Source organism: Plectropomus leopardus, chromosome 12, assembly GCF_008729295.1.
Source record: "Plectropomus leopardus isolate mb chromosome 12, YSFRI_Pleo_2.0, whole genome shotgun sequence".
Classification (NCBI taxonomy): Eukaryota; Metazoa; Chordata; class Actinopteri; order Perciformes; family Serranidae; genus Plectropomus; species Plectropomus leopardus.
Genome location: NC_056474.1, coordinates 26063390 through 26091321, shown reverse-complemented (window position 1 = coordinate 26091321; position 27932 = coordinate 26063390). Strand labels below are relative to the sequence as shown.

The 27932-nt window shown below is 39.6% G+C and overlaps 4 protein-coding genes across 4 annotated transcripts; 2 read left to right on the top strand and 2 right to left on the bottom strand.

The window, feature by feature from the left end:
• Positions 1–650: 650 nt before the first annotated feature.
• casq1a (calsequestrin 1a) lies at positions 651–9217 on the bottom strand. Its single transcript, XM_042497841.1, has 11 exons — positions 8809–9217; positions 5117–5210; positions 4616–4716; positions 4328–4439; positions 3958–4031; positions 3013–3143; positions 2870–2915; positions 2657–2711; positions 2275–2375; positions 2021–2095; positions 651–1300 (listed from the first exon to the last, which is right to left on the bottom strand). Exons 1-11 carry the CDS (start codon positions 9043–9045, stop codon positions 962–964), a joined length of 1365 nt encoding a protein of 454 aa, XP_042353775.1. The 5' UTR covers positions 9046–9217; the 3' UTR covers positions 651–961.
• A 3462-nt stretch (positions 9218–12679) lies between these two features.
• Positions 12680–17086, top strand: LOC121951589 (crystallin J1A-like). Its single transcript, XM_042497971.1, has 10 exons — positions 12680–12797; positions 13655–13721; positions 14000–14176; positions 14630–14728; positions 14818–14910; positions 14991–15147; positions 15944–16059; positions 16347–16424; positions 16552–16691; positions 16777–17086. Exons 1-10 carry the CDS (start codon positions 12795–12797, stop codon positions 16873–16875), a joined length of 1029 nt encoding a protein of 342 aa, XP_042353905.1. The 5' UTR covers positions 12680–12794; the 3' UTR covers positions 16876–17086.
• A 934-nt stretch (positions 17087–18020) lies between these two features.
• On the top strand, positions 18021–22619 carry eif2b5 (eukaryotic translation initiation factor 2B, subunit 5 epsilon). The gene is made up of 16 exons (XM_042498180.1): positions 18021–18210; positions 18454–18578; positions 18661–18846; positions 18954–19131; positions 19216–19296; positions 19385–19462; positions 19540–19852; positions 19947–20092; positions 20404–20548; positions 20637–20738; positions 20851–20952; positions 21222–21312; positions 21403–21526; positions 21627–21752; positions 21934–22044; positions 22317–22619. Exons 1-16 carry the CDS (start codon positions 18052–18054, stop codon positions 22380–22382), a joined length of 2133 nt encoding a protein of 710 aa, XP_042354114.1. The 5' UTR covers positions 18021–18051; the 3' UTR covers positions 22383–22619.
• Positions 22620–23675: 1056 nt separating this feature from the next.
• LOC121951727 (mitochondrial ubiquitin ligase activator of nfkb 1-A) lies at positions 23676–25706 on the bottom strand. The gene is made up of 5 exons (XM_042498178.1): positions 25671–25706; positions 25390–25514; positions 24791–24878; positions 24578–24698; positions 23676–24490 (listed from the first exon to the last, which is right to left on the bottom strand). The coding sequence occupies exons 2-5, from the start codon at positions 25504–25506 to the stop codon at positions 23998–24000; spliced, it is 819 nt and encodes a 272-aa protein (XP_042354112.1). The 5' UTR covers positions 25507–25514; positions 25671–25706; the 3' UTR covers positions 23676–23997.
• Positions 25707–27932: the final 2226 nt, after the last annotated feature.

The window sequence follows — 27932 nt, the reverse complement described above, 5'->3', positions numbered from 1 at the left end:
AATACATCTATGATCTTTTTTTTTTTTTTTTTTTACCGTGACAACTGGTGTAAACCAAGCCCATTATGGTCTTCCATCTGAAAACACATGCAAAGACAGAAAGACAAAAAATGATGTCTCTCTACATCTCTAATACAAAGGCCTATTTATACTATACTGTAGTAAATTTTCAGATAATTAAAATCATTATGTGTTTTTTTCTAATATTTGGAATTCACACGCACGCACACACCTTTAAAAAACTATACAATAATGGTGTTTCTGTCCAAGCTGTCATTTATTTAAGACTTTACAGTAAGTTAAATTTCTCTTGTTACAAAAATAGAATATGGCTGTTGTCATATTTCATCATTGTAGAAAACACCCATATGATGTACAGCACTTTCAGTGTACAGCGTTACATTGATTTCACAGAGTAGGCTGGTGACTTTAAGACCCATAAGAAAAGCCTGCTAGCACCCTTGGATCTGACCACAGTTGTTTTGATACTGGGGCAAACAAGAAAATAAGAGAACAGATAAAACACATTCAGACTGCAACAGACTCCACAGATGGACTCAGACATAATGCATACAATATTGCAACCCCTCCAGTACTTTGGAAAATAAAAACTTTAATAATATAAAAATCAATAGCAGTAGATGACAAGGTTTTGAAAGAATTTCTTTTTTTATTGTACCAGACAGTGTTACATGTGTGAATAAAGCCACTGTGGGATCTCATCTTAGAAAGTACTTTGTTACATGGAGGATTAGTGAATATGTAGGGGAGAGGGATAAACGAGTAGTGGAATATTGCTCTGGTGGGATGCAGAGAGAGGATGATGAAAAGATGAGATATCAAAATGGACTGATGAGTTAACAAGAACTAGTTACAAAAGAAGATGATTTGACAGAGTTAATGATGGTGACTCTTGAAACTGCATTGGTCAGACTTAAATAGTAAATTATGACTTAATGATTTAATAATCATCATCGTCATCATCATCATCGTCATCATCATCGTCGTCATCATCATCATCATCATCATCATCATCATCGTCGTCATCGTCATCGTCGTCATCATCATCGTCATCGTCGTCGTCATCATCATCATCGTCGTCGTCATCGTCGTCGTCGTCATCATCATCATCGTCATCATCGTCGTCGTCATCATCGTCATCATCATCGTCGTCATCATCATCATCATCATCATCTGGATCGATTTCACCTGACAGAGCATCCTCAATCCAGTCCTCCAGCTCGTCTACAGATGGCAAGTCCTCACCATTATCATCCATGTCCATCCACACACTGTCACCCTGCAGAGTAAGGAAGAACAAATAAAATCAACTCAACCTCCAAACACCGAACCTCGAGAAGTTTTTGACTATTTGTATCTCTATGAACCAATGTTTGCATAGGACGCACATGGATGTTCCACATGGGCATCTAGATCATGTATATTCAAAACAAACATGTAGATAGTGTGTACATTGTAGACTTAGACCCATATACTGTATGATCTTATAGCCTGCTAGAGGTCCTTGGTGCAAAACCCATACCTATGGGCCTCTATTGAGCCCAGGCACACATATTCCCCCAAACAATTTTACCCAGAATCTAACCAAACTGTCTACCTGCTGGATATGTTTAAGGGCACATGTCATGTAAGCATAACATGAACTAAAGGGGGTCCCCTCTCAATACACTACACAGTGTGAACATAACACATCACTAATGAATATGTTGCATAAATATGTTGCAAGAGCTCGCACTTGACACCACACATCCTTGTGTCCTTACTCATACCTCTGCCAAGTGAGAGGCAAATCTGATTGACAGTTGTCGGGAAAAACGAAAGAGCAGACATACATAGAGACAAAGACTCTGTACATTTCAGTTTGATTTTTACCCCAAACATTTATGATTAATCAAATTACCACAAATTAATCCAACCTGTGTATATATGTATAATAGAGTGTGAAAAGCACACAAATGGACATGCAATCTATGAATAAATTATCAAAAATATTACTCACATCATCAGCATCGACAACACCAATCTGTGGGGAGGACAGGTCAATTCCAAAAGTCTTTTCCCAGTGTGGCAGAAGCTGCAAGGAAAATTAAAACAAAACAGTTGGGATTAATTCAGCCTTTATCAGCCAGTATCGATCAACTTAATGTGACATTTATGAAGAATATGTTTAGTGAGTTTAGTCATTAAATCTCAGAGTACCCAAAGAAGTTTCTATGATTCCTAATATGCGTCATGTCACTGTTATATTTTTACCAGGGGGAAGTCATCAGGGTCAATCCAGACAATGCTGAGGTCAGGGTTATCTGTGTTATCCTCGGCAACTTCCTTCAGGATCTCAAGGAACTCAAAACCGTCTAAGGAGCGAAGAGGACAAGAGTGAAACTAAAACTAAACTATTATAGGGCATAGTCAACAAAATGGTGGTACTGGGTATTTGCACATATGTTTAATGATCATCCTTTATTCACCTGCATAAATAGCGTATAGCTGCATGGGGTACTTATTAAATTTGTCTTAACATCATGTCAATACTAACTCCAAAAAATTTGTATTGTAAAACACATTCTACTGTAGATTTGTTGGCATTTCTGTTAATGTTCTGTGAATATTTACATTTCATTCAGGGTTCCTTTACCTGGGTCAGACTCCTCTGCAAAAGCAATGATATGTTCACCATCAACATCGTCATCCTATGGAAAGAGGGAGAACACAGTGAACCCACTGGAGTGAACATGTCAAGGTTGCGATTTCAGGATATTCTGAAACCATTCTGGAGTTGTAATCTTATCATCTCATCTTCAGTTGTACAAAAATAGACCTTTGGGCTGCAATGTTTTAAAGTTCTTACCCAGATCTCATACATGTTGTGTGGCTGCAGCTTCCTCAGGGTTGGTCTTGAAAAGGACAGGGGAATAAGATTTTTGTTTTCCATTGTGGAAGGTGAAGGTTTACCTCATGATATTACTGTAGCATAGTATTAAAGGGACTCACCTGTCATTATCTTCAATGAATTTCACGAGCTCTTCCTCAGAGTAAGGTTTTCCTGGGATGACCACTGGATCATCCATAAAGGGTTCATAGAAGTCAACCTCATTGAGCTTCAGGTCCAGAATCTTTGCAACCTGTAACACAAAACCAACAGATTAGAACAAAAATTCTGAGCAAAGAGGACCTGGGAACCACAATTAAGTGGTTTATAACAACAAAGTTATATTTACACAATATCTTACCAGTTTAGTTTGTATGAATACATGCAGATTATTGGTGATAACTGTTTGAGGACACAACTTCTGTTTTGAAATTTTATGTGAAGAAGATACAATGTATAGCAATTTTGAAAGAAAGTTGTTGTGAAGATACTGTGTGCCTTTTAGGCGTGTTAGCTGAGTGAATAAGTACTTCCTCAAGGCTCAATTTTTGTCCTATCTTTTTTCTTTTTTTTTTTTTTTTAAAAAAGGTTTGTATGTTATATTTAATTATGTTAAATCAACATTGAACCATTTTGCATTAAAACTGGATCAAATAACTGTGTGATGTGGAAGGACTTGTTTGAAATGACTTATCCACAATGAATAATAACCCAAATTGCAACACCTTTCATCTTTATGGAACGTTTTTGCATTTTTTAAGTTACAGATCTGGTTTTCTGGTCCACAAACTATGTTCTCAACAGCTTGATTTAAGCAGTTCTTTTTAGCACAAAAAAGAACTTTGATACCCACTCTACACTTCTGGCCCAGCATCAAATAACAAACTGACAAAGCTTATTATTAGCTTATGATTGAATTTCTTTAATACTTTTAATATTTTAAGGATATCTAATTTTTTAAGTCAGTTTTAAATCATTTTAAAACACTAACTTATATTCTAACCACTAATATATGGTGTTTAAGTGTGTCTAATCCAACCCCAGATAATAAAATCATTGTTACTCACCTTGGGATTGAAGGTGGCAAAGAACGCCATGTGAGGATGGAACTCTTCAGCAGCATCGACAAAAGCCTCAAAATCTGAAATTTTATCGGTATCCATCAAATTGTTTTAGTTTCAAGTTGTTCCAGCTCCTGTATTAAATATATCTAAGAATATAAACTTGTTGCTCTCATCGTTAATGTAGCTTGTAGGGTGCTCACTTGAAAATCACCTTAAAAATCAAATCAGTCTGCAGCTCAAAGTCAAATCAAGCAATCTGAGACTGGTCTCTCACTTGCTTGATATGCAATTAAGAGCAATTACAGCGAAAACAACTGGAAAAAAACAAACAAATTGAAACAGATTATCATGCCATCACAGTACAGATTCTTACGTTCTGACTTGTGACTCTTAAAGTAGCCCACCAGTTTGATGTCCTCTTCGATGTTTTCAAAGCCTTTCAGTTCCCTAATATTGTCAATAATTTCCACTGGGTCTTCAAGAACCTATAGAAGAAAAGAATGGTCATGGAAGAGAAAGGAGGGGAGACAATAGTGAAAGAGAGAAGAAGAACCAAGAGTCAGATTCTGTGTGTCATCTTCAAAGAAAACAAACTATGTTTCAGAGACTTTTTCTCTAAAATAAAGCAGGCTATTAACTGGGAGATTATATCCTCACGAACATCATAGATGAACTCCACAATAGTGTCTGCTGCAAACTCGCCATCATATTCTATGACTTCATCATCTGTGAAGATGAAGACACTGTCGGACTCTTCAAGGCCTGGGGAAAAGAGAAGAAGCCCAGACCAGAGCAAAGGTCAAACAAAGACAATTTGGCCTCATCCTTCCCTCAATTTTATAATTATCTTCAGTAAGAACAGGAAACATTAAAGTACAGTAGGTCCCATTCCACTGAGACCACATGACCTCTTGATAGACAGGTTAGTTCAAATCATTAGCCATTATTACAGGTGTAGATTTGGGAGTGGTGCAGGGGGCCACACCCCCTTCATTATCTAGAACATGTGTCTGTCAAACCCCTGTTTCATATCCCCCCCCCCCCGGTATTTATAGGTGAAGAGTTTGACAAATGGCTGAGGTAATGATACTGGCTGGTGTATTTTGCATAATGGCAAAAGTTAAAGGTATCTGCAGCCGTGTTAATTTTGATGAGTGTTTACCTAATTTCTTTGCAACAGCTTTGTCTTCCTTTGCATCAATGAGGCCAACTCCGATATCTTCATCATCAAACTCATCCAGGACCTGGGCTACAAGCTGTAAAACAAAGACATTGTCATGTAACTGAGCACATGATTTGTCACTTTAGTTATGACTATAAAACATGGGAATACAAGCCTGCATGAGAGTGCAATAAACTGAGTGCTTATGTCCCTATCTCATGCATATTTATACCTTTTTGATAAAGTTGTTTCACTCAGTAGTTTCATTACCATAAAAGCCTGCTTTTCAGAGCGCTGCTTATGCACTTTCTAAATCTGTATGAAACTTGAACCTTGTGACTGACAGTTCATTCCACCAATGGCAGTGCCACATTCACAGCTGACTGGATTGAGGAAGTGGTTTGAGGGTTGTCTCAATGTGTTTGGAGAGTAAAAAGTACACACACACACACACACACGCACGCACGCACGCACGCACGCACGCACGCACACACACACACACACACACACACACACACACACACACGTACACACATCGTGCACGCATACACACATGGATGCACTCTGGTGTCAGAGATCTTGAGCAGCTGCTTTTACTGGCATAAATAGTTTGACTAAGCAGGCCCATCCTGCAGGTTGTTGTGCAGATAATTCTTTGCATTTCTTTAATTTGATTGGAGTTGCAGATGGGTGGGGGAGTTTAGAGTTGGTAGCTTAGCAGCAGGTAAGTTGGTATCTATGCAATATATCTTCAAAGTAATATTTCATTTTTATTAAGTATACTTACAAATTTTTACGTTTTTTAAAGGCAAATTGAGTCTTTAGGTACATTTCTTAACTTTACTGTAATTTTAGCTTTTCTGAATTGCACTATATTTTGTTGCAGACCCCACCCTCTCGGTATTTAAGTAGGCTAAAATAAGCTTTTAAAGGGCAAGTGACTGAGATCAGTAATGTTTAATACTACATAGGCAACGTAAGCATACATTTGAGGAAAACGTGATAAATGCATGAAAAAGCATTGATTATTTGTACTGGTAATTCTTTTCATTTTCCTGTATAAACACTTGAATAAAACCAATAAATTAAAACTCTGCAACTGAGACATATATTGGAGATAAACATTTGTAAGTGCATGGATACATTAGAGGTTGTTTATCTTGATTTGAATATGTAATAAAATAAATGTCATTACCTTGTGACATATTTTTTCTGCATTTTTTTGAGAGATATAAAATGAAAATAATTTCAAAGATTTATATACATGCATGTTCTCCAAATAAAAAACATGCAAAGTTGTCTTAAGACCTTGATGTATGCGCAGTAATGTGGCTGATATCATTTCTTCAGAGTAACTGATCCTCCCTAACTACATGTAAAGTTAAACCAACAACCTCAGTATCTAGGATGGGATTTCATAACTAGATCTGCATGTTTTCCAACTACATAACATGCAGAATGCACTGCAGCTGTACACAATTTCACTTATAACATTGCCAATTTGTACCTGCTCACTGAGACATTGACCAATATATATATGTCAAATATATAAACATGGCAAATGATAAAATGTAATTTCCTTTTTTGCTATTACAGTGTGTAATTTAATAGTAGGGTGCATTTAGTCTAAAGAAAGCAGGCAAATAATATAAAAAATAAATGGAAATATGAGAAAATGATTGTGCATGAACACATAGACCCCAGTCACGTTGTTAGACCACCTTAACATTTTTTTTTCTTTACCAAGAAAGAAAACACTTAATTATGACTTTCTCACTGTCATATTCCATTTTACGGTCACCAACAGAGTGCCTTCAACTCTGAAAATCTGAGCCCTTTGCTGCTACATGTTTCTAATATTAAATCCTCATCAAAAGTAAATCATAATACATTCATAAGGAGAAACACAAGCCTTCAGGGAGCTCAACCCACCACAAAAGCAGCTTGCGATAAATATAGCACCAGAAACCACACCACCGCAGGGACTATTTTGGCTAGGTGGCAGTGATGCCCAGTGCTTTGGGATCCGCTGACAAGTACAGTACTGCAAGTGTCAATCACAGCGCCGAGCTGAGCCGGCACTACTGGAGCCAGAACCTCCAGTGCTGGCCTCCAGCCCTGAGGCTGAGCCTTAACGCTCCCATACAGAGACAGAAGCTGTCGAGATGATGTGATATGCAAAGGGGAACAGTGTGTATTACTGTTTTGCTCTCTATAATTATCTATTTCTATTCATTTCTTCCCATGTCATTTTGTTAATAATACATGACAAGATGGATTCAAATTTTGTTGACTAATGAATGTTACAATATTTTTGCCCAAATTCCTTTCTGTATCAATTTGTGCATTATTTTGCTATGATCACTGCTGCAGGGACTGTTGAGCATTGCCTATCTTTTAGTGTTACCCCACTTATTGCATACCCAATTCTGAATTTGGTTGCAATGGCAAAGACTGTGTTTTTTGTGCCTGTTCTGCAAGTCAGTTCATAGACGAGCCACCAGCAGTGCTTTCAGTTCTCCTGAAACATAACCATGCATCAAGTACGTAAGGAAGTGGCCTTTGCGGTTGGTCATGCCAAATGCCAAAGATATAGTTGCCACATGATCCAGAGTATATATTCCATAAATCAGTCATCACCTCTATTACTTTTTTACAGAACTTCAACTTTCACGTTAGATGTTAGTCTAGTCTTTCTTCAAACGATGGCAAAAATGCTGTTTGAGAACCAGTCAGATCTATAGGCCTCTTGTGTGTGACGTCAAAATTGTACCTTTCATTTTGTTTTCTGTTTTTGGTCCAATTTAAAATGGCTGCCAATTCCTGCCGACTATGAACATGGAGAACAAGAAGGACAAATATAACTTTGCGACATTTTATATTAAGCGTTTTTTTAAGAAACCAACCCGTATCAGTTGTGGTTTGATGCCATTTGCGAGCCGATACTGGAAGCTTGCTGACTGATGATGTAATGTCTATCTGTGAGGAATGTGATAAAACTGCTGAGTATCCAGGCTAACAGGAGGCCTGAGGTATACCGATAGACGGGTATTAAGTACAACTCCAACACACACACACACACACACACACACACACACACACACACACACACACACACACACACGCACGCACGCACGCACGCACGCACACACACACACCACACACACACACACACACACACACCATACACAAGCTCAGCTTTTGCCAGAATAAATGATATCTTGGGCCCTCACAGCTCAGCTCTTTGCCTCGGGTGGATGACACTGATGACACACAGCAGGCTTGTGACACATATTTGGGACCAATCAGCATTTCTGAATCCAGCAAAGCTATTTTCCTCCTTGTAGCATCACTTTTCATTATAACAGCCAATGTGTAAAATTTCATATTTCAAGTCTTTAAATAAATGTCATTCCCTTCCTTTCCTATGAGCAATGCTTTTTACATTTTTTTACTTGCAAATTAAGCCCTTTACCAGCAGTATACTTTCACACTTTGCACAATTCAAATTCTATGCAACCAAATTAAATTGAGTTACACCAAAATACAAACAAACCAAACCAAATAGCAACTTTGACTTCAAGTCTGTGTAATGTTTATATGCTTTGCATTATGAATCCAGCATGATACAGCTTTGTCATCAGCAAGCTATCCTCCTTATTCTACCCATAGTCCCCATAGACCCAACCCACCTCAAGGGCCAACTCCTCAATCTCAAACTGTCTCTGGGCGACGCGGCTGGATCCGGGATGGTCATGGTAGTAAACCACCATAACATCGTACTTCTTCATCACAGACTTATAGTTCTTGATGTGGAGGTCGTGGACGCGGTCCTTGCCATCATACTCTGGGAAGTCCAAGCTATCCTTGCCCAGTGTTAGCCCTCCAAAGGACAGCAAAACTGCCACAAGCACCCAGGTCCACTTCATGGCTCCTCTCTAAGAAAATGTGGATGTGTTTACAGTTTCAGAAAGTAAAAGAAGGGGGGAAGTCGAAAAAAAACTAAATAGTTTGATAAAAGTGTGTGGAGAACCCCTTCCAATCCGCGTCACCCAGAAGAGAGCAAGACCAACTCTTGCATCCACCTTATTAAAAATCCTCACATGGGCTACTGGCAGTGGGGCACAGGGTGCAAGAGGGGTTGGGCTAAGTTTGACATAGGTGCGAGTGTATGTCTATGTGGGGTGTAATCGGGAAAGATGAGGTGGGGGCAACTGTGGTTGCTGGGGCGACAGCTTTCTCTGTGTGTGTGTGTGTGTGTGTGTGTGTGTGTGTGTGTGTGTGTGTGTGTGTGCGTGCGTGCGTGCGTGCGTGCATGTATGTATGTGTGCATGTGCTTGAGTGTGCAGACCTGTAAAAGTGGGTGGAGTGAGGAGATGAGGACCAACCTGCTCTCTTTCTCTCTCTATCCACTGAACACAGGAGAAGACGGTGACAGAGGTGGTGAGAGATGGTGCAAAAGCAAGGAATCACGAGTGAAAGAAGGATGGGACATGTGTGTTTGCGTGCGTTTGTGTGTGTGTGTTTGCATGCGTTTGTGTGTGTGTGTGTTTGTGTGTGTTGAGCTCCTCTGCTTTGCGGCAAATGAGGAAACAGCATTACGATGGATTTAGAGGTGGCTGCGAATATGAGGCACTCTTTTCCCATATTAAGTGAAGATGGAGGCTTGGATCCCAGCTAAAAATAATGGATGTAGGACAGAGAAGTACATATCAGGAGGGGTTGCCGGTGTCTAATTTGCTCCTGCTGGCACTGGCGCAGCGCTAGAATGTGGTGGTGGGTCACTCAGGGACATGGAGAGAGGAGAGGGTGGTGCACCTGCTGAGGATTCAGTGCATAGGTGTCACTTAGCCCTGACTCAAGAAGAAAGTGAAACATAGAGTTTTAGGGGGGGGCATGAGGCAATTTTTTGGATCTTTTTGAGTCTGATCCATCTGTACATACAGTACACGTGTGTCCAGTGCAATGTGTGCATGTGCTCAAGATGATCGCATGTGATATTACATTACAGATTGAAAGGGAAGAGGTAAGCTATAAATAAAGCAGGCTACGTGGTAGCGTAATACTCCTTCAAACCCCCAAAACACACACGTACCCGACACACCCCTCTTTAATGTAGCAGGGCCTTCAGCCTACAGTATTAATGTGGGCTGATTTTAATGGAATGTTACTTGAAGATGCTCCGACTGTATGTGTGTTGTAAAATGTGCCCCCATTGTTAAAAAGGTTAAGCTACAACGTAAAACCACTGCACCCTGACAAATTAAATGTACAAATTTCCGTTATTATTACTACAAATTATAGTATTATGTTTTTGATAAAAACAGGAGGATTTGCGAGTGCTGCTCAAAGACTGTAAGAATAATATAGCGTTACGCATCACACATTGGTTTGTGGACTGCCATTTTGAAGCCTCAAATTCAGCATTTCAGCCTTCCCCATCTTGTTTTTTTTGGCAGCCAGATCAGAGGTTGAGCTGTGGAGGAGTGAGGGGTGCATCTGGTTTGAACCCAAAGAGACTACTGGCAGACAAGTGGCCCCTCCCTTAAATATGGGTAACTATGGGCCCTCATAAAAAGTAAACTGATGAGTTATAGAAAAACTCACCCCTTGTGCAGCTGCCTTGAATGTTGAAGTTTTAGAGACCAAAAGCATTTGTGGTCACCTATATTTCTGCTGCAAAGTTGGGCATTTTAATATGGGGGTCTATGGGGATTGACTCTGTTTTGGAGCCAGCCTCAAGTGGCCATTCAGGGATGTTTTTGGCACTCCAGGATGGTTTCATTTTTCAGCCTTGGATGTTGCTGCTTGGTGAAAATCAATCATTACTAATGTTAGCTATCGTAGCTAAGTCACCGGCACTTAATTTGCCACACATTCATCCAGTGACCAACAATGTGCACAAGAATCCCCAGAAATATGCCAATGGCCATGTGCACATGTGTCTGTGCACATGGCAAAGAATATTCTTGAATGTTGAAAAACGGTGCTCACAGATGTATTCAACTAACGTTAAAGGTACGTATACTATACAGGATTGTTGGGTACCTTGTGTAAAAAATGCTCTCAACTAAAAGTGAATGTAAAACCTAACCCTAGAATCAATTTCTTTTGGCACTTCACCATGCTATATTTCGAATTTTTCATCTCTGTGTATCTTTAATGTGTCTGGCACCATGTTGCTATTCTTTCATAAAGTCCTACTTTGGGGGTTACACATTCATAAACTTTCTGAACACAGGAAATATGAAGAAAACAAAATACAGACAGAGGGCAGAGTCTCTGCAGAAAAATACACCATCACATGCTTGGTGTGTGGGTAATAAGTGATAATTCAGAGCGAGTACTTTTGCATGAGTTGATACATTGTTGTTGTTTGTCAAATAGCCCATGTGAAGTCTGGGTAAACGGTCAGTCATTTATGTTGCACTGATGTGTGATATACATTTACAATAGTAGCTTTCATCTACTGCATATCTGTAAAGTATATCTGTACTTGCACCTAATAAATAATTGAATAGGAAATTAGTTGTCCAAATTTGCTGTCACATGTCATGTGTTTTAACTTTTTTTTTAATTAAAATGTTTATTTTTTATTTTCTAAACATAATAAAAATATAATTTATTACAAAATAAATCATAAGATATAACATATAAATACGTAGATACAAAAAACCTACCCTAAGCTCCCACATTGTGGATATAGGATTAAATTCCTGTAATTAAAATTTTATTTCATAAACAACATGCCTACCTGATAACCCATGGCATCCGTCTGTAAAATTTGTGCCTGCTGCCATTCTCATATTCATTTAGCTGCTTCAGTTTTTGGGCTCCTGCGTTGTTTGTCCTGGCCACTGTCATGGGACAATCAAACAATTAACAATCAATATGTCTGCTGTAAAAATAACCCAAACACCTTCACAGTATTTTAAATGTCCTCTTCTAATGTTTTCACACTGTCAGAGCATGCCAATATAATTAACAAATTTGGTCCCCAAAACTCAAAATGGTCTTTTTTTTCTTTAGAAATCGTGTTTGTTAACGTGTTTGCTATCATGAATCTACACAGGTATGTGATACAGTAGATGGGGAGTTTCTACGTGATAGTTTGTCAATAGTTCACTCATGTCTGCAGCAGTTACCTCTATCCAGCAGTAGATGACGCTCTCTACTTGCCCTGATGTTAGTTTAGAAATAAGAAACTTAAAAGCTATTTTAATAGATTATTGTCTGTTTGCGTTAGGGTAAACGATCACCATAAAACACTAGCAAGTATGTTTCAGTGTCAATGTTTCAGTGTATGATAATACAAGTGTGTTAAATTTAAGCCTATCTTGAATGCATGTTACAATGTTACATGGAAAGAACATAACCTCCGTTCATTCCCACGGTTGTAAACATATATGTCTTGCATAACAGCTGACAATGTCCACAAAATCTCTCCCTCGGTCAATGTTGGTCAGTCTGTTCAAAGGTGACCAGAGGAGCAATGGTGGGAGGGAGGATACCGTTGCTTTCCTGTGGGCGGTGCTAAAGAGACTTTCATAACATGTTGTAGGACCGCCCATGCAATAAGTAAAATCGTAATTGTTCTCCACGGAAGGTGCTGAGGGTGAAAACAAACTACCGTACGGTCTGGGTGTCAGTATTACACTGTAAACATCAAACGGAGTTTATGGTAAGACTCTTAGCCTAACGTTAGCCTATAGTACGTTATGGCTAAAACCTTTAGCTTATGCGAGCTAGTGGTCTTCAATGTTTAAAAGAAGGTTATCGCTTTCTGCATAACTTCTGCATAGGTCATTGTTATAGTTATAGATAATAGAGAATAGACAATAGAGAGATACACTATGCTACTTTTAAGTCAAACAGCACTGCCAGTAACGTTATTGCTGAAAGATACCGAGCTAATATCTGTTAAACAGCGTTAGCATTAGTATTCGAGCTGTGTACAGCCTGTCAGATGATTCAGGAAAAGTAGTAGAGCGTAGATAAACTGACTGTGCCAGTCAGAGAGCGATTACCCTAATGAGGAATCGGGTTACTAAATGTTTTACCTATAGTTAATCTAAAAGGGCAAGGTTAGATAAATATCACATAAACATTACAAACAGGGCAGGAACCAAATAAACCACATTAAAATAATCACGATGACGAATGTACTTGTTATTGTTTTGGTGAATAGATGTTATTCACTAATTTGAGAACTGTCAGAATAGTAGAAGAAGCCTTAAACACTGTTCTAGAGTTCAAGGTGACATTTGAAAATGTTTTGTTTAGTCAAAAACCCAGGTATTTAGTTTACAAATATATTTATCAAAGACAAGCTGCAAAACCTCACATTGGAGAAGCTACAACAAGACAGAGTGGTGTTTTTGCTTGATAATGGATCGAAATGATTTACTGATTGTAAAAATTGTTGCTATTTAATTTCTGTTGATTGATTAATTGACAGTTTCAGCTCCAGTTACAAAAAAATCCCATGCATTTTTATTTTTTATTTTTAAAAGCAAATAATCTTTTTTTTTTTAACAGATGGCTGCAGCTCTGGCCAACAGAGCCATAGGAGCCATTGTGGGATCAGCTGTTGCAGATGCAGCAGGTAATGACATTAGTCTGTAAAATGCCTTAGTTTCCAGCTTCAGTTTTCTGTTTTAATGTTCTATTTCTTTTTTCCCTGAAGTCTAACCCTCCTAACATCAGTAGGCACTTTTCTGCTGAGATTCTACCTTTATGGCTCTCATCTGAGTTTCTATCCTTAATCACAATATCAGTGGTTTGACATGTTGTAGCAGCCTTTCAATACTCTGCTTGTCAGAGTTTCAAGGAGCCCGTGGTTCTTATCATAATGAAACTGGCATGATGGCCTTTTCCCTATAGCGCAGCCCCTTCACTGGGTGTACGACCTCCAGAAGCTGCAGGGGATTCTGGCTCAGGATCCAAACCCTGAGTTTCGCTCTGAGTCAGCCAACCCTTTCTACAGGAGGCAGACGGGCCACCAGAGCTGCTACGGAGACCAGGCCTTTGTCTTGCTGGAGTCCTTGTCTGAATGTGGAGGTAGGCTTGCTTCTTCATCTTTTGGATGCAGTAGACTAGGAATAGGTCACTTTAAACTTTTACATGCATTGAAACTGTGTATTCTAAGAAAAATAAAGCCTGAACTGCATGCTATTTGATTGAAAAGTGGTTATGGAGAGGAGCTTTTGTCATTAAGTGTGCACTATAGTATCATTGTTGAGACTATAATTAGAACTGTGAACACTTCCATAAGGCTCAGTAGCAGGGCAATGAGCTCCTCATCTGTTCTGGACATGAAGCAAAACCTTCCATATCACAACTGAGTTAACCCACCATTAGTCCCCCACTGTATAAAAAAAATGTAAGATATAAGATGATGGTATATATGAAATTGATCCCTAGCCTCACAAATTTAAAATTTCCAATAGGGTGTGAAATATAATGACTGTGTGACTTAACAGCGTGAATACTATGTTTGTAACTATATGCCAGGTCTAAATGTTGACGATCTGAAGCAGCGCACACTGAAATACTTTGGCCCTGGATCCGAGTATGACACGCCTGTCAACGATCCTTACAGAGAGAGAGGAGGTAGGAAAACTGTCCAGTAAAAGTGAAGTATTGTTTTCCTCTTGTAAGAATGGATTACTGATAATGTTGTGTTTGTCCTCGTGTTAAAGGGCCAAGACCCCAGCTGCCCATTGAGGGACCATGGAGACATGCGAGTTTGAAGAGCTTCCTGAAGAATGTGGATGCAGGCAAAGAGGAGACAGGTAAATCTGTAGTAAATGCACCACTCACTTAAACAGAACTAAAGGAAACAGCCCTGATCAATGTGTTATATTTTCAACAGGCTGCGAGAGCGACTGTCAGATTGACGGAATAGCCAAACTGGCTCCCATAGTGGCTTTTTATGCAGGAAAGCCTGACATGCTGGATAAGGTGGAGCAGGCAGTTCGTGTCACCCAGAACAATGACACATGTGTGGCAGAGACTCTAGCAGCTGCAAGGTCAGTATGTTTTTCATATGCATCAGGTTGCTCTAACTATTTTGTTTCTGTCTGTTCTGTCTGTCTTTAAATGCAAAGCACAACCGATGCAAAGACATTTTCCTGGTAACACTTCTCAGGACACAGTTCTCAATGACACATTCATTGCAGTAGAAAGTAGTTGCAGTAGAAAAGAACCTAAATGTATTTTATTTAAGTGGACCAAATACACTCACACAAAAAACCTCATCTGTGATGATGGAATAAATGCTCTTGAAGGAGATACATACAGTATTTACTATTAGACTGGGCATGTCTAAGATTAAAAGATTTTGCAATATATAGGAAGTGGCAATGTTATGCCTTCTCTCTTGTCTCTCTCTAATGTCCGCTATCAAGATATAGGCAAAAACCTATATATTAAAACTTATATAATATAATATCTGCTAGCGGAGAATTGAATTCCAGATTTGTAATGAATTTTGACATTCCGTCATTCACATATAAAAACTACAGTGGAGTAGCATTTACTTTTGGGAATTGTTTCAGTTTTCTGACATCTCATCAGTAATGATGACCCACCATTCCTGTAAATTCAACACCCTGTCACTTTCAACATGGTTTTAATCCTCAAAATAAACTCTTAACATTCAGTTATCATTTTCAGAATCATTTGCATTTCAAACTAGAAAAGTCTTAAGTTGGAAAGGAATGCGACTCTGTTAATTAAAAAAGAGGGGAAAAAATTATTAATTGTAGATGGTGGCTAAACTAAAATTGAAATACTGTATGATTGTATATTTACTTTTTTTCTCAGGATCCTGGAGCATTTCATCCTGAATGGTCCTGATCCAAAAGTCTTGGACTCGGTGCTCGATCAGCTCAGTGACTCGAACAGAAAGCAGCCCCAGGATCTGGACAAAGCAGTCGTTGGTATGTGAGGCCTGCACCATTGTTGCGTCACTACACCAAAGTCATGGGACTGAGTCATGGAGTTAAAGGGTTTAGTCTTTCACATTTTGTACATGTTTAATATTATGAATGCTTACTGTGCTTTTAATGATTTGAGCAGACTTTAACATGGTTTGTTACTAAATTCCCTAATCTAAAGATAAAATTAACATGAAAAAAAAATCATATTTTATGTGACTTTACATTTTTACATCGGACACGTGTTGTATTTGTTTGTCTATAAACTGATCTTTTCTGGTTTATTCCAGGGCACCTTCATCAGGTGAAGGAGAATCTCTCAAAGACTCCTCAGGAGCTAATCCCCACTGTGTTTCCCAACACATGAGGTACATATTAAGTCATACAAGCAGAACAGAGTACTACCAGTAGGTGCTTGTCATTACTGTACCAGATAAATATTGAGACATTACAGTGGCCTCATGTCATCTACATCTGGGGCTGATGTTATTTCAGGTTTGCCCGGTGCGTTCCAAGCAGCGCTGCATGGAGTCCTGACAGCCAAGCACTACGAGCAGGCTGTGAGAGATACCATGAGCTGTGGGGGATGCACCTGTAGCAGAGGGTCCTTCATTGGAGCCTGTCTTGGGGCTCAGGTATAATTGTGTGCTAATCTCACATACATTATATTTAATACAATGCCAGTATTGCATGCTTGGTAATTATTTTCTACTCACCCAGATTGGACTGGAGGGAATTCCAACTTCCTGGACAGCCAAAACCCTGCGTTACGACTCAGTGTTGGAGCATGCCAAGAAGATAACCGAACATCACCGATAGTTACTCTTTTTCTGGCAGTGTGATGTGTTTCACAATCAGAGGTTGCTGAGAACAAATGAGAAACTGTTGATCTTTTGCAGAACAGTGAATGAAGGTTCTTGTCTAAACGTTTGGATGACAGGAGCCAGATGTTTTTGTCTCTGTTTAAGTTAAACATGTCAGTTCATTTGTCCAGTAACAAATTTTCAGCAATAAAGTATTTCTGAAGAAACATGTTATGAAGAATCATTTGTCATCATAGGTACACAGTTATTCTCTATAATAGATGACAACTTTAGATTATTTTTGCTTTTTCATTGGGGGTTCATTAGATATGCCTAAGACCGGTCAAGAAAACCCCAAAACACGTCAGTATGGTAAGGTAGAAATGTACAAGAGGGAATTGTAAAAAGGCATGGGTTATAGTTGTGATTTTGGGGTGTTAGTTACAGAAGTGTTTCCTAATCATTTTTCAGCATGTTAAGGCAAGAATATATATTTACAAAATGTTTTGACATGAACATTTAGTACTGTCACTTTCACACAATAGCATAGGTAAAATCATCTTACTTTCATCAGTTAATTATGTACTTGGGAAATATATATTTTAAGAGCAAAAATCAAACTCCAAACCCATTTTTTCATTTTTATGTTTTTCAATGTTACAGCAATTCTACATATGAGTGGATAACAGGATCGTTGTGTGAAACCCCAGGCAGTGTAAATAGGCAACTAGATTGTCTTGTCTAGAATTTAATTCTCTTTCATGCTCCAACCTAGCACTTGGTTATACTTTTTATTTAGATCAACAAAAAATAAAGTTGTTTTTTTTCGCAACAGTTGCGTTCAAGGAACTACAAGAGACTTGTTTCTGCTGAGCATACTGTAAATTAAATGTATTGACAAAGCATTTAAACAGTTAACATACAGTATGTTCAATGAAAAGTAATTTGTAGAGTTTATGTCTGGTATGGGTCCTTCTCGTAAATCATTAAATACACTTCTAAAAAACTAAAAAAATAAAAATAAAAAAAAAAGAACAAATCATTGCCATGACATCAAACCAGGTAAACAAATGCATTGAATCTTGCAAAAGTCCCAGCACGAGCTTTGGTTTTACTAATTCTACGAAAAGTCCCACTGCAGCCACCGTAGCTGTGTCTGACGACAGAGTTGGTTAGCACTTGGGAGTCAAACATGGCCGGTAGAGGAGGAAAACAGAGCCGTTCAGGCTCAGGGATTCCTGGTAGAAAAGGTGGAAATGAGCAGGAAGAAGAGGAGCAACCGCTGCAGGCTGTGTTAGTCGCTGACAGCTTCAACCGGAGGTTTTTCCCGGTGACCAAAGACCAACCGCGGGTAGGCAGTGAGCTAAGCTAACGGGTCTGCTAATGGTAGCTAACTGCTGTCCATGCTGTAAACAGTGACAGAGCTGCTCTGACACTGATTAAACCTTTTAACTAAAAGCCAAACACGTTACTCCAAAGCCCTTATTTGACCAATTGGGTTGGTTTTATTTAATAGTGCTTGGGGACTTAATTCCATCATCCCGCTGTACAGTTACTTCACTCATGACATCTGTCACATTTCAACTGATGACAGGCTTTGCTGCCGCTGGGTAATGTTGCCATGATCGACTACACGCTGGAGTTCCTCACTTCCACTGGCGTGCAGGAAACGTTTGTCTTCTGCTGCTGGATGGCCAGTAAAATCAAGGAACACTTACTGTAAGTTTCACTCAGGCTGTGTGATTGTAAACATCAGTGTAAATGGGTTTTAACATTTTGACATTTTGACTGTGTTTGACAGGAAGTCAAAGTGGTGTCGACCCACCTCTCCAAACACAGTTCACATCATCACCTCAGAGCTGTACCGCTCCCTAGGGGATGTGCTCAGGGATGTTGATGCAAAGTCCCTTGTGCGCTCTGACTTCGTGCTGGTCTATGGAGATGTGGTATCAAATATTGACGTCAGTCAGGCACTGCAAGAGCACAAGTAAGAGATAAACTAAGTGTATTTTGATATAGTCAAAAGAAATTACATTGTTAGCGATCCCTGTGATTGTGTTGCTCTAAAGCTATGTCTCATTTGCTTGTTTGCAGGCATCGTCGAAAGATGGAGAAGAACATCTCAGTGATGACGATGATCTTCAAGGAATCATCGCCGGGTCACAGGTCCCGCTGTGATGAGGACGATGTCATTGTTGCTGTGGACAGCAAGAGCCAGCGGATTTTACACTACCAGAAGACACACGGGCTGAAGAGGCTACAGTTCCCAATGGTAGAAGTTTCACATTTTATCACATCTTTGACTTAATTTCAGCTGTGGATTGATGATTGACAGACGCTCCTGTTGGTTTTGCAGAACATTTTCCACAGTGGAAGTGATGAGTTTGAAATCAGACACGACCTCCTGGACTGTCATCTCAGTATCTGCTCCCCACAGGTTAGTTTCTAAACAGAGACCGGAGCTATTGAACTCAACATTGGTGACTGAGGTAACAGGGTTCTTTTATTAAAAAATTATTTTACAGGTCGCTGAGCTCTTCACTGACAATTTTGACTACCAGACTAGGGATGACTTTGTCAGAGGGATATTGGTCAATGAAGAGGTAATGCACAGTTACTTTTACTGAAACTTGGATTGTGTTATGCCACAGATACTATTCACTGTTTTACTTCTGTTTAGATATTGGGCAACCAAATACACATGCATAGCACCAAGGATGGTTACGGCGTCAGAGTGTCCAACCTACTCATGTATGACTCCGTGTCATCGGACCTGGTGCGGCGATGGGTCTACCCGCTCACCCCCGAGGCTAACTTCATTGACCAGAAGGGACGAAGCTGCACGTATTCTCGCCACAACGTCTACCGAGGGTCTGGGGTCAGCCTTGGCCACGGCAGCCAGATGGAGGAGAACGTTCTCATTGGCTCTGACACTAGCATCGGCGCTAACTGTTACATTTATAACAGTGTTATTGGTAACAACTGCACCATAGGTGAGCATCAAAAACTTATTTTGTGTGTGTTTGAAAGAGCGGATTATAAACTGGTAAAAGTGGTGTGAACAGTCCCCTTTTTTTATTGCAACAGGTGACAATGTAACCCTGGACCATGCCTACATCTGGAATAATGTTCACATTGCCAGTAATGTGGTGATCAACCAGTCTGTGGTCTGCGACAAAGCTGAGGTCAAAGAAGGCGTGACGCTGAATAAACAGTGTGTCCTTGCATATAATGTAAGCAATGATTGTGTTATCATCTTTCACTCTTCACTGTAATAAGTATAAATCAGGTCTTTCACACTCTGAAGTTGGCAATACTACTCATCATGTTAAAGATGCACTGAAAAACCTTGTGTGCACACACTTGAAATGTCTCTAATGCTTCAGCTTGAACTGACGTTGCAGCTTATTTCACCTCTTACACATCAGCTATCTTCATTTCTTACTTTTCATCTCACAGTCTAACTTTTTGTATCATGTATCTTTAAATGAAGGTTCAACAGTGTTCAGTGAATACCCTCACATTAACTCTGCGTGTTTCCAAGGTGGTGATTGGACCAAACATCGCTCTACCTGAGGGCACTGTGGTGTCCATGCACCATCCAGAAGAGGAGGAAGAGGAGGATGATGACGAATTCCTGAGTGACGATGCTGAGGTCGGTCAAAGCAAAGAAAAGACCAAACTGAAAGGTGTGTATGGACTGTGCACTGACTTTTACACGGCTGAACAGAATGCTTAAAAGTTTGTGGTAATGAGCCGTTTTCCTTTGGTCTGCAGCGTTTAACCCTGCAGAGGTTGGAGCCGAAGGAAAAGGCTACATCTGGAAGGCCAGCAGTCTGGATGACACAGAGGAAGAAGAGCTTTCGCAGTGTCTCTGGGGTAGGACAGCAGCGCGGCTGGCTTGTTGAGCTCATCATATAAAAAAAATACAATTTCCAATGATGCTGTGGTCCATGTCCCAACAGCCTGGCTTTTGTGTCCTGTGAAACAGGTTTGATGTTGAACCCTGACCCCGAGAGTGAAAGTGAGGACAGCGAGCCCGATGATCCTGATGATCCAGTGATCCCCTCCCCCGAGATGGACGATGTCAAAGGTGAGAACTGTTAATTTCATGTGTCTGTGGAACCAAATGATGGCCTCCTATTGACCAAAGAGTAAAAATACCAATAAAAAAGCCATCTATTGTCAGGTGACATGTAGACAGAACATCAGGAATTTTGATAATGTGTCAGAGTGTAAGAAAAATCAGTATTGAATTTATTAATCGGTTAAAGGCTGCAACTAAAAATAATAAGCATCTGTTGACCTGTCTTTGAGATGTCCTCCTTTCTGACTTCTGTCCTTTGCTTTGTTCATGTGTAGTCTTCCAGATGGAGGTGCTGGGGACTCTGCAGAGAGGTTTGGAGGAGAACATCAGCTTCGACAATCTTGTACTTGAAATCAACTCTCTCAAGTAAGGATGAACTTAAAAACTGCAGTTCTGTCTCTCTCTTTCAAAGTGATTGTTTTGACACATCCAGTTGGACGCACTCTTCCCCTTCAGGTACGCCTACAACATCACCCTGAAGGAGGTGATGCAGATTTTAACCAGAGTGGTGCTGGAGTATCCTTTCCAGCAGCAGGGCCCGCAGCTTACCACATCACAATACGTTGCTCTGCTTCTACCGGTACATATGTTTTACAGCACATTCACATGTCAAGTGTAGACATTATGGAATTAAAGATCCCCAATTTAAGTTTTCACTTTTGTCTTTGTCCTCTTTTCAGTTACTAAAGAAATGGGCACCAGTGTTTAAAAACTATGTGAAGAGAGCTCAGGACCATCTAGATTGCCTGTCTGCCTTTGAGGAACACTTCCTGGAGCAGGAGAGTCACTGGGCTGCAATGGTCAAGGTCAGGGTGAATCCACATTACCATGCACACTCAGAAATCTGCTGACTTTTTCAGAGGTTGATTAGAAAAGATGTCAGCCATCGAATATAGGGAACCGTGTAAATCTGCAGTTTGCCCTGCATGTATCAAGTCTGGACTGCTCCTGACGCTAAAGATGTTCTGGCTTTTTCTGTCCATTCAGGTCTTGATGAATATGTACCAGCTGGAGATCCTGGAGGAAGAGATGATACTGCGCTGGTTCTCCCAGGGAGCAACCACGGACAAGAGCAGACAGCTCCGCAAGAATCAGGGGGTACGTACAGGGACAGCTGGGCCGCACAGGACACTTTTTATGACATCGTTTCTCAATTATACAATAAAGAGTTGGAATTTTGGATGATGTGCTACTCGCACAACAGAGGTAAAACATTTGAGTATGAGTTTTTTTCTTTCATTCTTGTATTTGTTGTTTTTCCGTACCTGTGAGCATTTTCGGCACTTCTCACCTGTCCACCATCATCTGTGATGGAGTTTCAGAATGATACATTTTTCACAACCCTGTCCCCCATGTTTTACTTCCAACAGCTTCAGAAGTTCATCCAGTGGTTGGAGGAGGCTGAGGAGTCTTCAGAGGAGGAAGGGGAAGAATGACGAGCACTTCAGGAAAGACAAAGATGACTCTGTAAAACTTGAAAACTGTTGTGTGAATAAAGGGATTCAGGCAGTTGATATTACCCTCCACTGCAGCTTTCTGCCACTAATATCCATCTGGATCTTCTCTGTACAGTTCAAGCTGACATACACATTTTTTCACAGTGACACCTCATGTAAGGGCTGTGTGCTATGAATGTCAATATCCAAATAAAGAAGACCCTCAGTGCTTGGAAATGTATCATCCCTCTCACTTTTCTGACAACATAAAATGTCTTTATGTTTAACAGTTCACTTCAAGGTTTTAAAAGAGGTTTTTATTAAATAAAAACACCACATCCCTTTAAAAAAATATTGTGTACAACAGAAGGTTGGTCATGAAACAGTGAAACGATACAGTAAAAACATAATCTGAGAGGTAGAAGATCATATCTGCTTCACAGATTTAGTCCAAATCACCTTAAAATTGGATTTTAAATCCATCCCATCTGGACATGGTTCACAGTTAAAATCTTCCAATCAAAAGTGAAAGTAAAAGATTGTGGAACATCTTAAACTGACTAATTTGATCTTCAATTCTAAAAAAAAAATACAATGCCATTACAAAAAATATAATGTCCCCTTAAAAAGATAGCTTTAAATTGATTTAATTCTTAAGATAATCGGTCTAACAAAATCAGATATCCTGCATTTAATGCATGGTCATCTCAGGTGCTTTATCACTTGTCATATGTATATGCTTTAATGATTGTGAGCGATTGTGAGAGATAAAGGCCACATGATCAAATGAGCAAATTTGTAGTTGTCATAGCTTGACATGCTACTGAACATCATTTAAACCCTGACACACAGACACAGACACAGGCGCGCGCGCACACACACACACACAGTATTTTAGGCTCAAAGAGGACCTTAAAAATTCTGTCTTCAGATTAAACAACCATACTCCACCTCTGCTCACATCATCAGGTGCAGGATTTGGGTGTACATAAAGCTTCTACAATACACTGCAATTATTTGACAAGATGCTCAAACAACTTTTGAGTGGTCCATTAAGTACAGTGGCCCTGAGACGCAAACAAAGAACATCGGATAATATACTAAAGCTCAATTTAGAACACAATATTTCAGAAAAAAATAAGAACCCACAACAGTTTAGAAAATACATAGTTAACTTGAGTCTATGAACAAAACTTGTCGACACCTTTTCTGTTTTGTAAAATACCTTTTTCTGTTTTGTTTTCTGACATTTTGATGCATTTTCATTTGTGTTTTCTAATTTGTTGTATTTTTTGTAGTTTTCTTTTTGTATTTCCTGTTATTGTTAGTTTTGTTTTATTTTTTTCTGAAATGTGCTTTCTATTTTCTAACATGAAATTGTCCATTGTTGTGTATTTTCACTTGTGGCCACCATAGCGAAGGCCTCGATGTATGTTTGTTGCAATGTGACGAGATCAAACTTGCCAGCAAGAAAACAAATACTGACATACAACACAGTTATCGTAGCATCAGGATGCTTTGGAATCTCAGATTAAACACCTGAGTTATTTTTAGGACCCAAACAGGAGTGACATGCCTTTTTAAGCCAATAAGCCTGCATCTTACAAATTCAAAACTATTTCGATTTGTCATCCTGTTTTCCCACCAAGCCGTGAATAACCTTGGCTAGAAGAGTAGCCCCCGTGATGCCAGTGACCGCAGTCAACATCTTCCACATGTTGGCTGATCTCTCGTGCCTGTCAATGAAGCTCCTGTAGTCAGTGGGCACCAGGATGTACCTGCGGCCGTCCTGCGGGGCCTGCAGTCTCATCACCTGGCCCCCCTCCAGCACCACCTCACCAAAACCAGTCAGGGTGCTCCCCACCCTCAGCAGCTCCTCGCTCTCCTCTATCGCCACTGGTTTCTCCCCACTGAGGCCCTGCAACATTACGTTCGCTAAGCCCTCCTCAGCACGTCTTACTTTGAAATAAACCCTCTCCAGGTCGCACCCAGAGGCCTCCAGGGGGTTTTGAACCTTCACATATAAGTCAGCAATGTAGGCTCCAGGGCTGACCAGACTGAAGGGCACTGTGTTGTTGGTTTCTTTTCTGTTCATTGTCCGAGAGTTCCTGGAAACGTAATCAAGATGTTATCAACACAACAGGAAATTGATAAAGAGACACTTTTTGTTATTTTTTTTCTGTTATGTAATGTACCATGTCTTGGAGAGGGAGTTCCAGTATTTCCAGTGCTCCTCCACTGCTATCTTCTGAATAACACCAAAGCATCGTGGGACAAACTGGCTTGCCAGAGGTTCCCCATCTGCCTGGATCAGACCTCAGAACAGAGATGAAGGAAACTGTAAATTATCTGACTGATCCCATTCAGAACTACACTGACTAAGATGTCACTTCTAGACATGTTTGTACCTTCGACAGCAACATACTGAAGACGCTTGTGGGGAGATGCTCTCAGCACTTTGACCAGGTGTTGATCTGGCCTGAAAATGGGTATTTCCTAAAATAGAAAATTAAAAATGCTTTAAGAGAGGTATTTTTAGGGACTGTTGATTATTTATGAGAGGGGAGGATGTGGCTCAAAACAGGGAAAGCACTTCAGATGACTTTTTGAGCACTGCAGAGGATGTTGCAAAAATCATATTAAATCAATACTTTTTAAAATTGTTATTTTATTTATTGCTTATTTTCAGAAAATTTTCTGATTATCTTTTTACTTTTTTGCAAATTTTTGGGACATGTCTTGTTGAATTGCTCATGGAAATCAGAAATCAGACCAATACGCTAAGGTTTCAAAAGGTTAAATTTGGTTATTTATCGTGAAGGGGGAATCATGCATTTTCCCCCAGTCACTAAAGGAAAAACATATTTGAAGTTGTGGGGAGGAACATGATATCCATAAAGTGACTCCCTTGCCACCCCATACTCTGATAAATAAAGTACAGTCCCTTACTTGACTAGAGCTGTGTGAACACTTTGAGAGGACTCAAACAATGATGTAGCCTACTTGCCTTCAGCTTTTTCAGCTCTTCTTTCTTCTCTTGGTACAAATGATAAAAAAGGCCAGAAAAGGCGAAACTGGACCCGACACCGATCAAAACCAGCGGGTTCACGGGAAAGTCACTCATATCTGTCTCTATAACAGGAAGGCATAAACACAGGTCAAACTACTGTACACATAGTAATTATCATCGTACAAGTACGTCGTATGCTTTTAAAGAATACTTAGACAAAAGTCAGATAACTGGTGTAAGACCTACCAGTTAAACTATAAGGTAAAAGGCTGACTCACCTGCAGTTTGGTCACAATCCAAAAACAAAACCTTGAATTACGTTAGTTTCATTTCCTTGTTTGCCCATGTTTCGTCATGTTTCATCAGCCAATAGGAAATGAGCTGCAGTTTCGAATGAGATTGTTGACCATCAGGTGGCGACAGTGTCCAGTTCAACCACAGACTTAAGGCGTTTCTGTCTTCCACCATTGAATGTACACAGTTATGTAAAATAAGTAGTATAGTAGTATAATGCAATACGTTTAACCTAAAACCTACTTTTCATTGGACATTAAACTCAAACTCACTCAGAGACAATGGTGGAAGATATTTTCAAACATCTTCTTAAGTAAAAGTGCTAATAGCACCCTATAAGAATACTTAAAAATCAATAAGGTAAGGTTGTATTTTTTCAAGGTTTCATGTTCCCAAGAGTAATAACATCATAGGAGCAAAAGAACAAATATAATAGCCTACACTTCCATGCACAATGAATAAAATCATAAGCAGTATGAACATTGTCCTGCTCTGTAAACATTACTGCTGTGATGATACATACTGCACATGTTCAGTTAGCCCTTCATGTGACTTCTTCCATTCAAATAAAAATTGTGAACATTGTGTTTGTCATATGGAATCATTCTTAAATGGTATGGTAATCAGGCAGATGTTAGTTTAAAAGTATATTAAAATTTGGTTGGTCTTTTCCTAATAGTCCTGAAGTAACTGAGAGAAATGTGAAAAGTGCTGCAACCACCCCCAGTCCACCAGACTAAAAATATTATGAGTAAATTTCCCTTAACTAATAATTTGAATGTTGGACTTTTTACCTGTAGTAAAGTATTTTTTCTTTGTGGGTTTTTTTTGCCCACTGAATACTTATTTCACCACTACAGAAGCAGTAATGCATGGATCCTGAACCAGTCTGAATGAGATGACTTGCAGGTTTAATCATGCTGCATTTACGAAGACTGTAACAGTTCGCAAACGTCTATGAGGTGTAAGTTCCATTAAGAAGGATCTTCCCTTCTCACATTGTTTTATTATAATAACCTATTGCTGTGAATTGTTATAATAAAACAAAGCTACATCTCTATAGAGTATTTACAAGACAGGAAAAAAGTCACAGAAAATGTTAATAGCATAGTGATGGTTTTTTTTTTCTTTTCTCCTGTTAATCGACCTATGACCTCTCAGATATAAGTCCAGATCACCTTAAGTACACTCAACACTGACGCAGCTAATCCCGTGATTATGCCTTTACTGAAAGTTGCCAATGCTAAACCAACCTAATACACCCACGCATCATAAAGTAAAGCGTCACAGACTTTGCCAGCTTCCTTTTTCCTCTACCTCGCTCTTTGTGGACTGAATAGATGACTATGCTCTCTTGGCAAACAATGTTGACTGTGAATACACATCTGTTTTACATGTGTGGTCATAATTTGCCTGTCAGTTGGATACTGTCTTTATCGCTTTTTTCACAGCCCATTTTCCCTAGACTGTGAAAAGAGCTGATGAAACTGAAAATGTGTCTGTAGGAAATACTGGACATTTGGATTGGACTTTTTAGGTCCACAAATGGTAGTGAATCTTGAGGGGTATTGCTGACACCACAACCTTAGAGATTAATTTAACACCTGATGCCTAAGGAAGAGAAGAAATGAAACATCCCTAAGAATGCTTTTATTTATAGCTGCTTATGTCCTGCAGTTACTTGATGCTCAACCTGATTCAGGCGCTGCTTTGTTCCTCTTCAGTATGTCTGTCCTTGACTGCTCATTGAGAGCAAAAACGGTATTCAGTTCAAAATTATGACATCAGCTTCTGTATTGTTGGAACACCTTGCACTCAAACATGTGCAACCTTGGCTCCAGACCTGCATGGAACAAACCCCACTGATGACACTGACAACACAGGCCGTCTCAAGTTTCTGTGAAGATATGCAGGGGTCTTACAAATGGAACTGATGCAAAACAGAGCAATACATCAGGCAAAAAAATGAAAAAGTCTGGCAGGCAGAATCTCTTTGTCTAATGAATAGTCTTTGTCTGATGAATAGTTGTTATTTTTATTTCTTCAGCAAAAAAAAGTATCTCTGAATCCTCCTCTCTGACTCTCACAGCACTAATTCTATTTGTTTTAAAGATGCACACACCCTTTGGCCCCTCCACTCACTGATGAGTGAGAGTGGACAGAAGACACCCTGTTTCAGATGTTCATGCCAAACCATTTCTCTGTACTATTTCCATACTCTATAAAATTAACTTAAGACAGTGCAG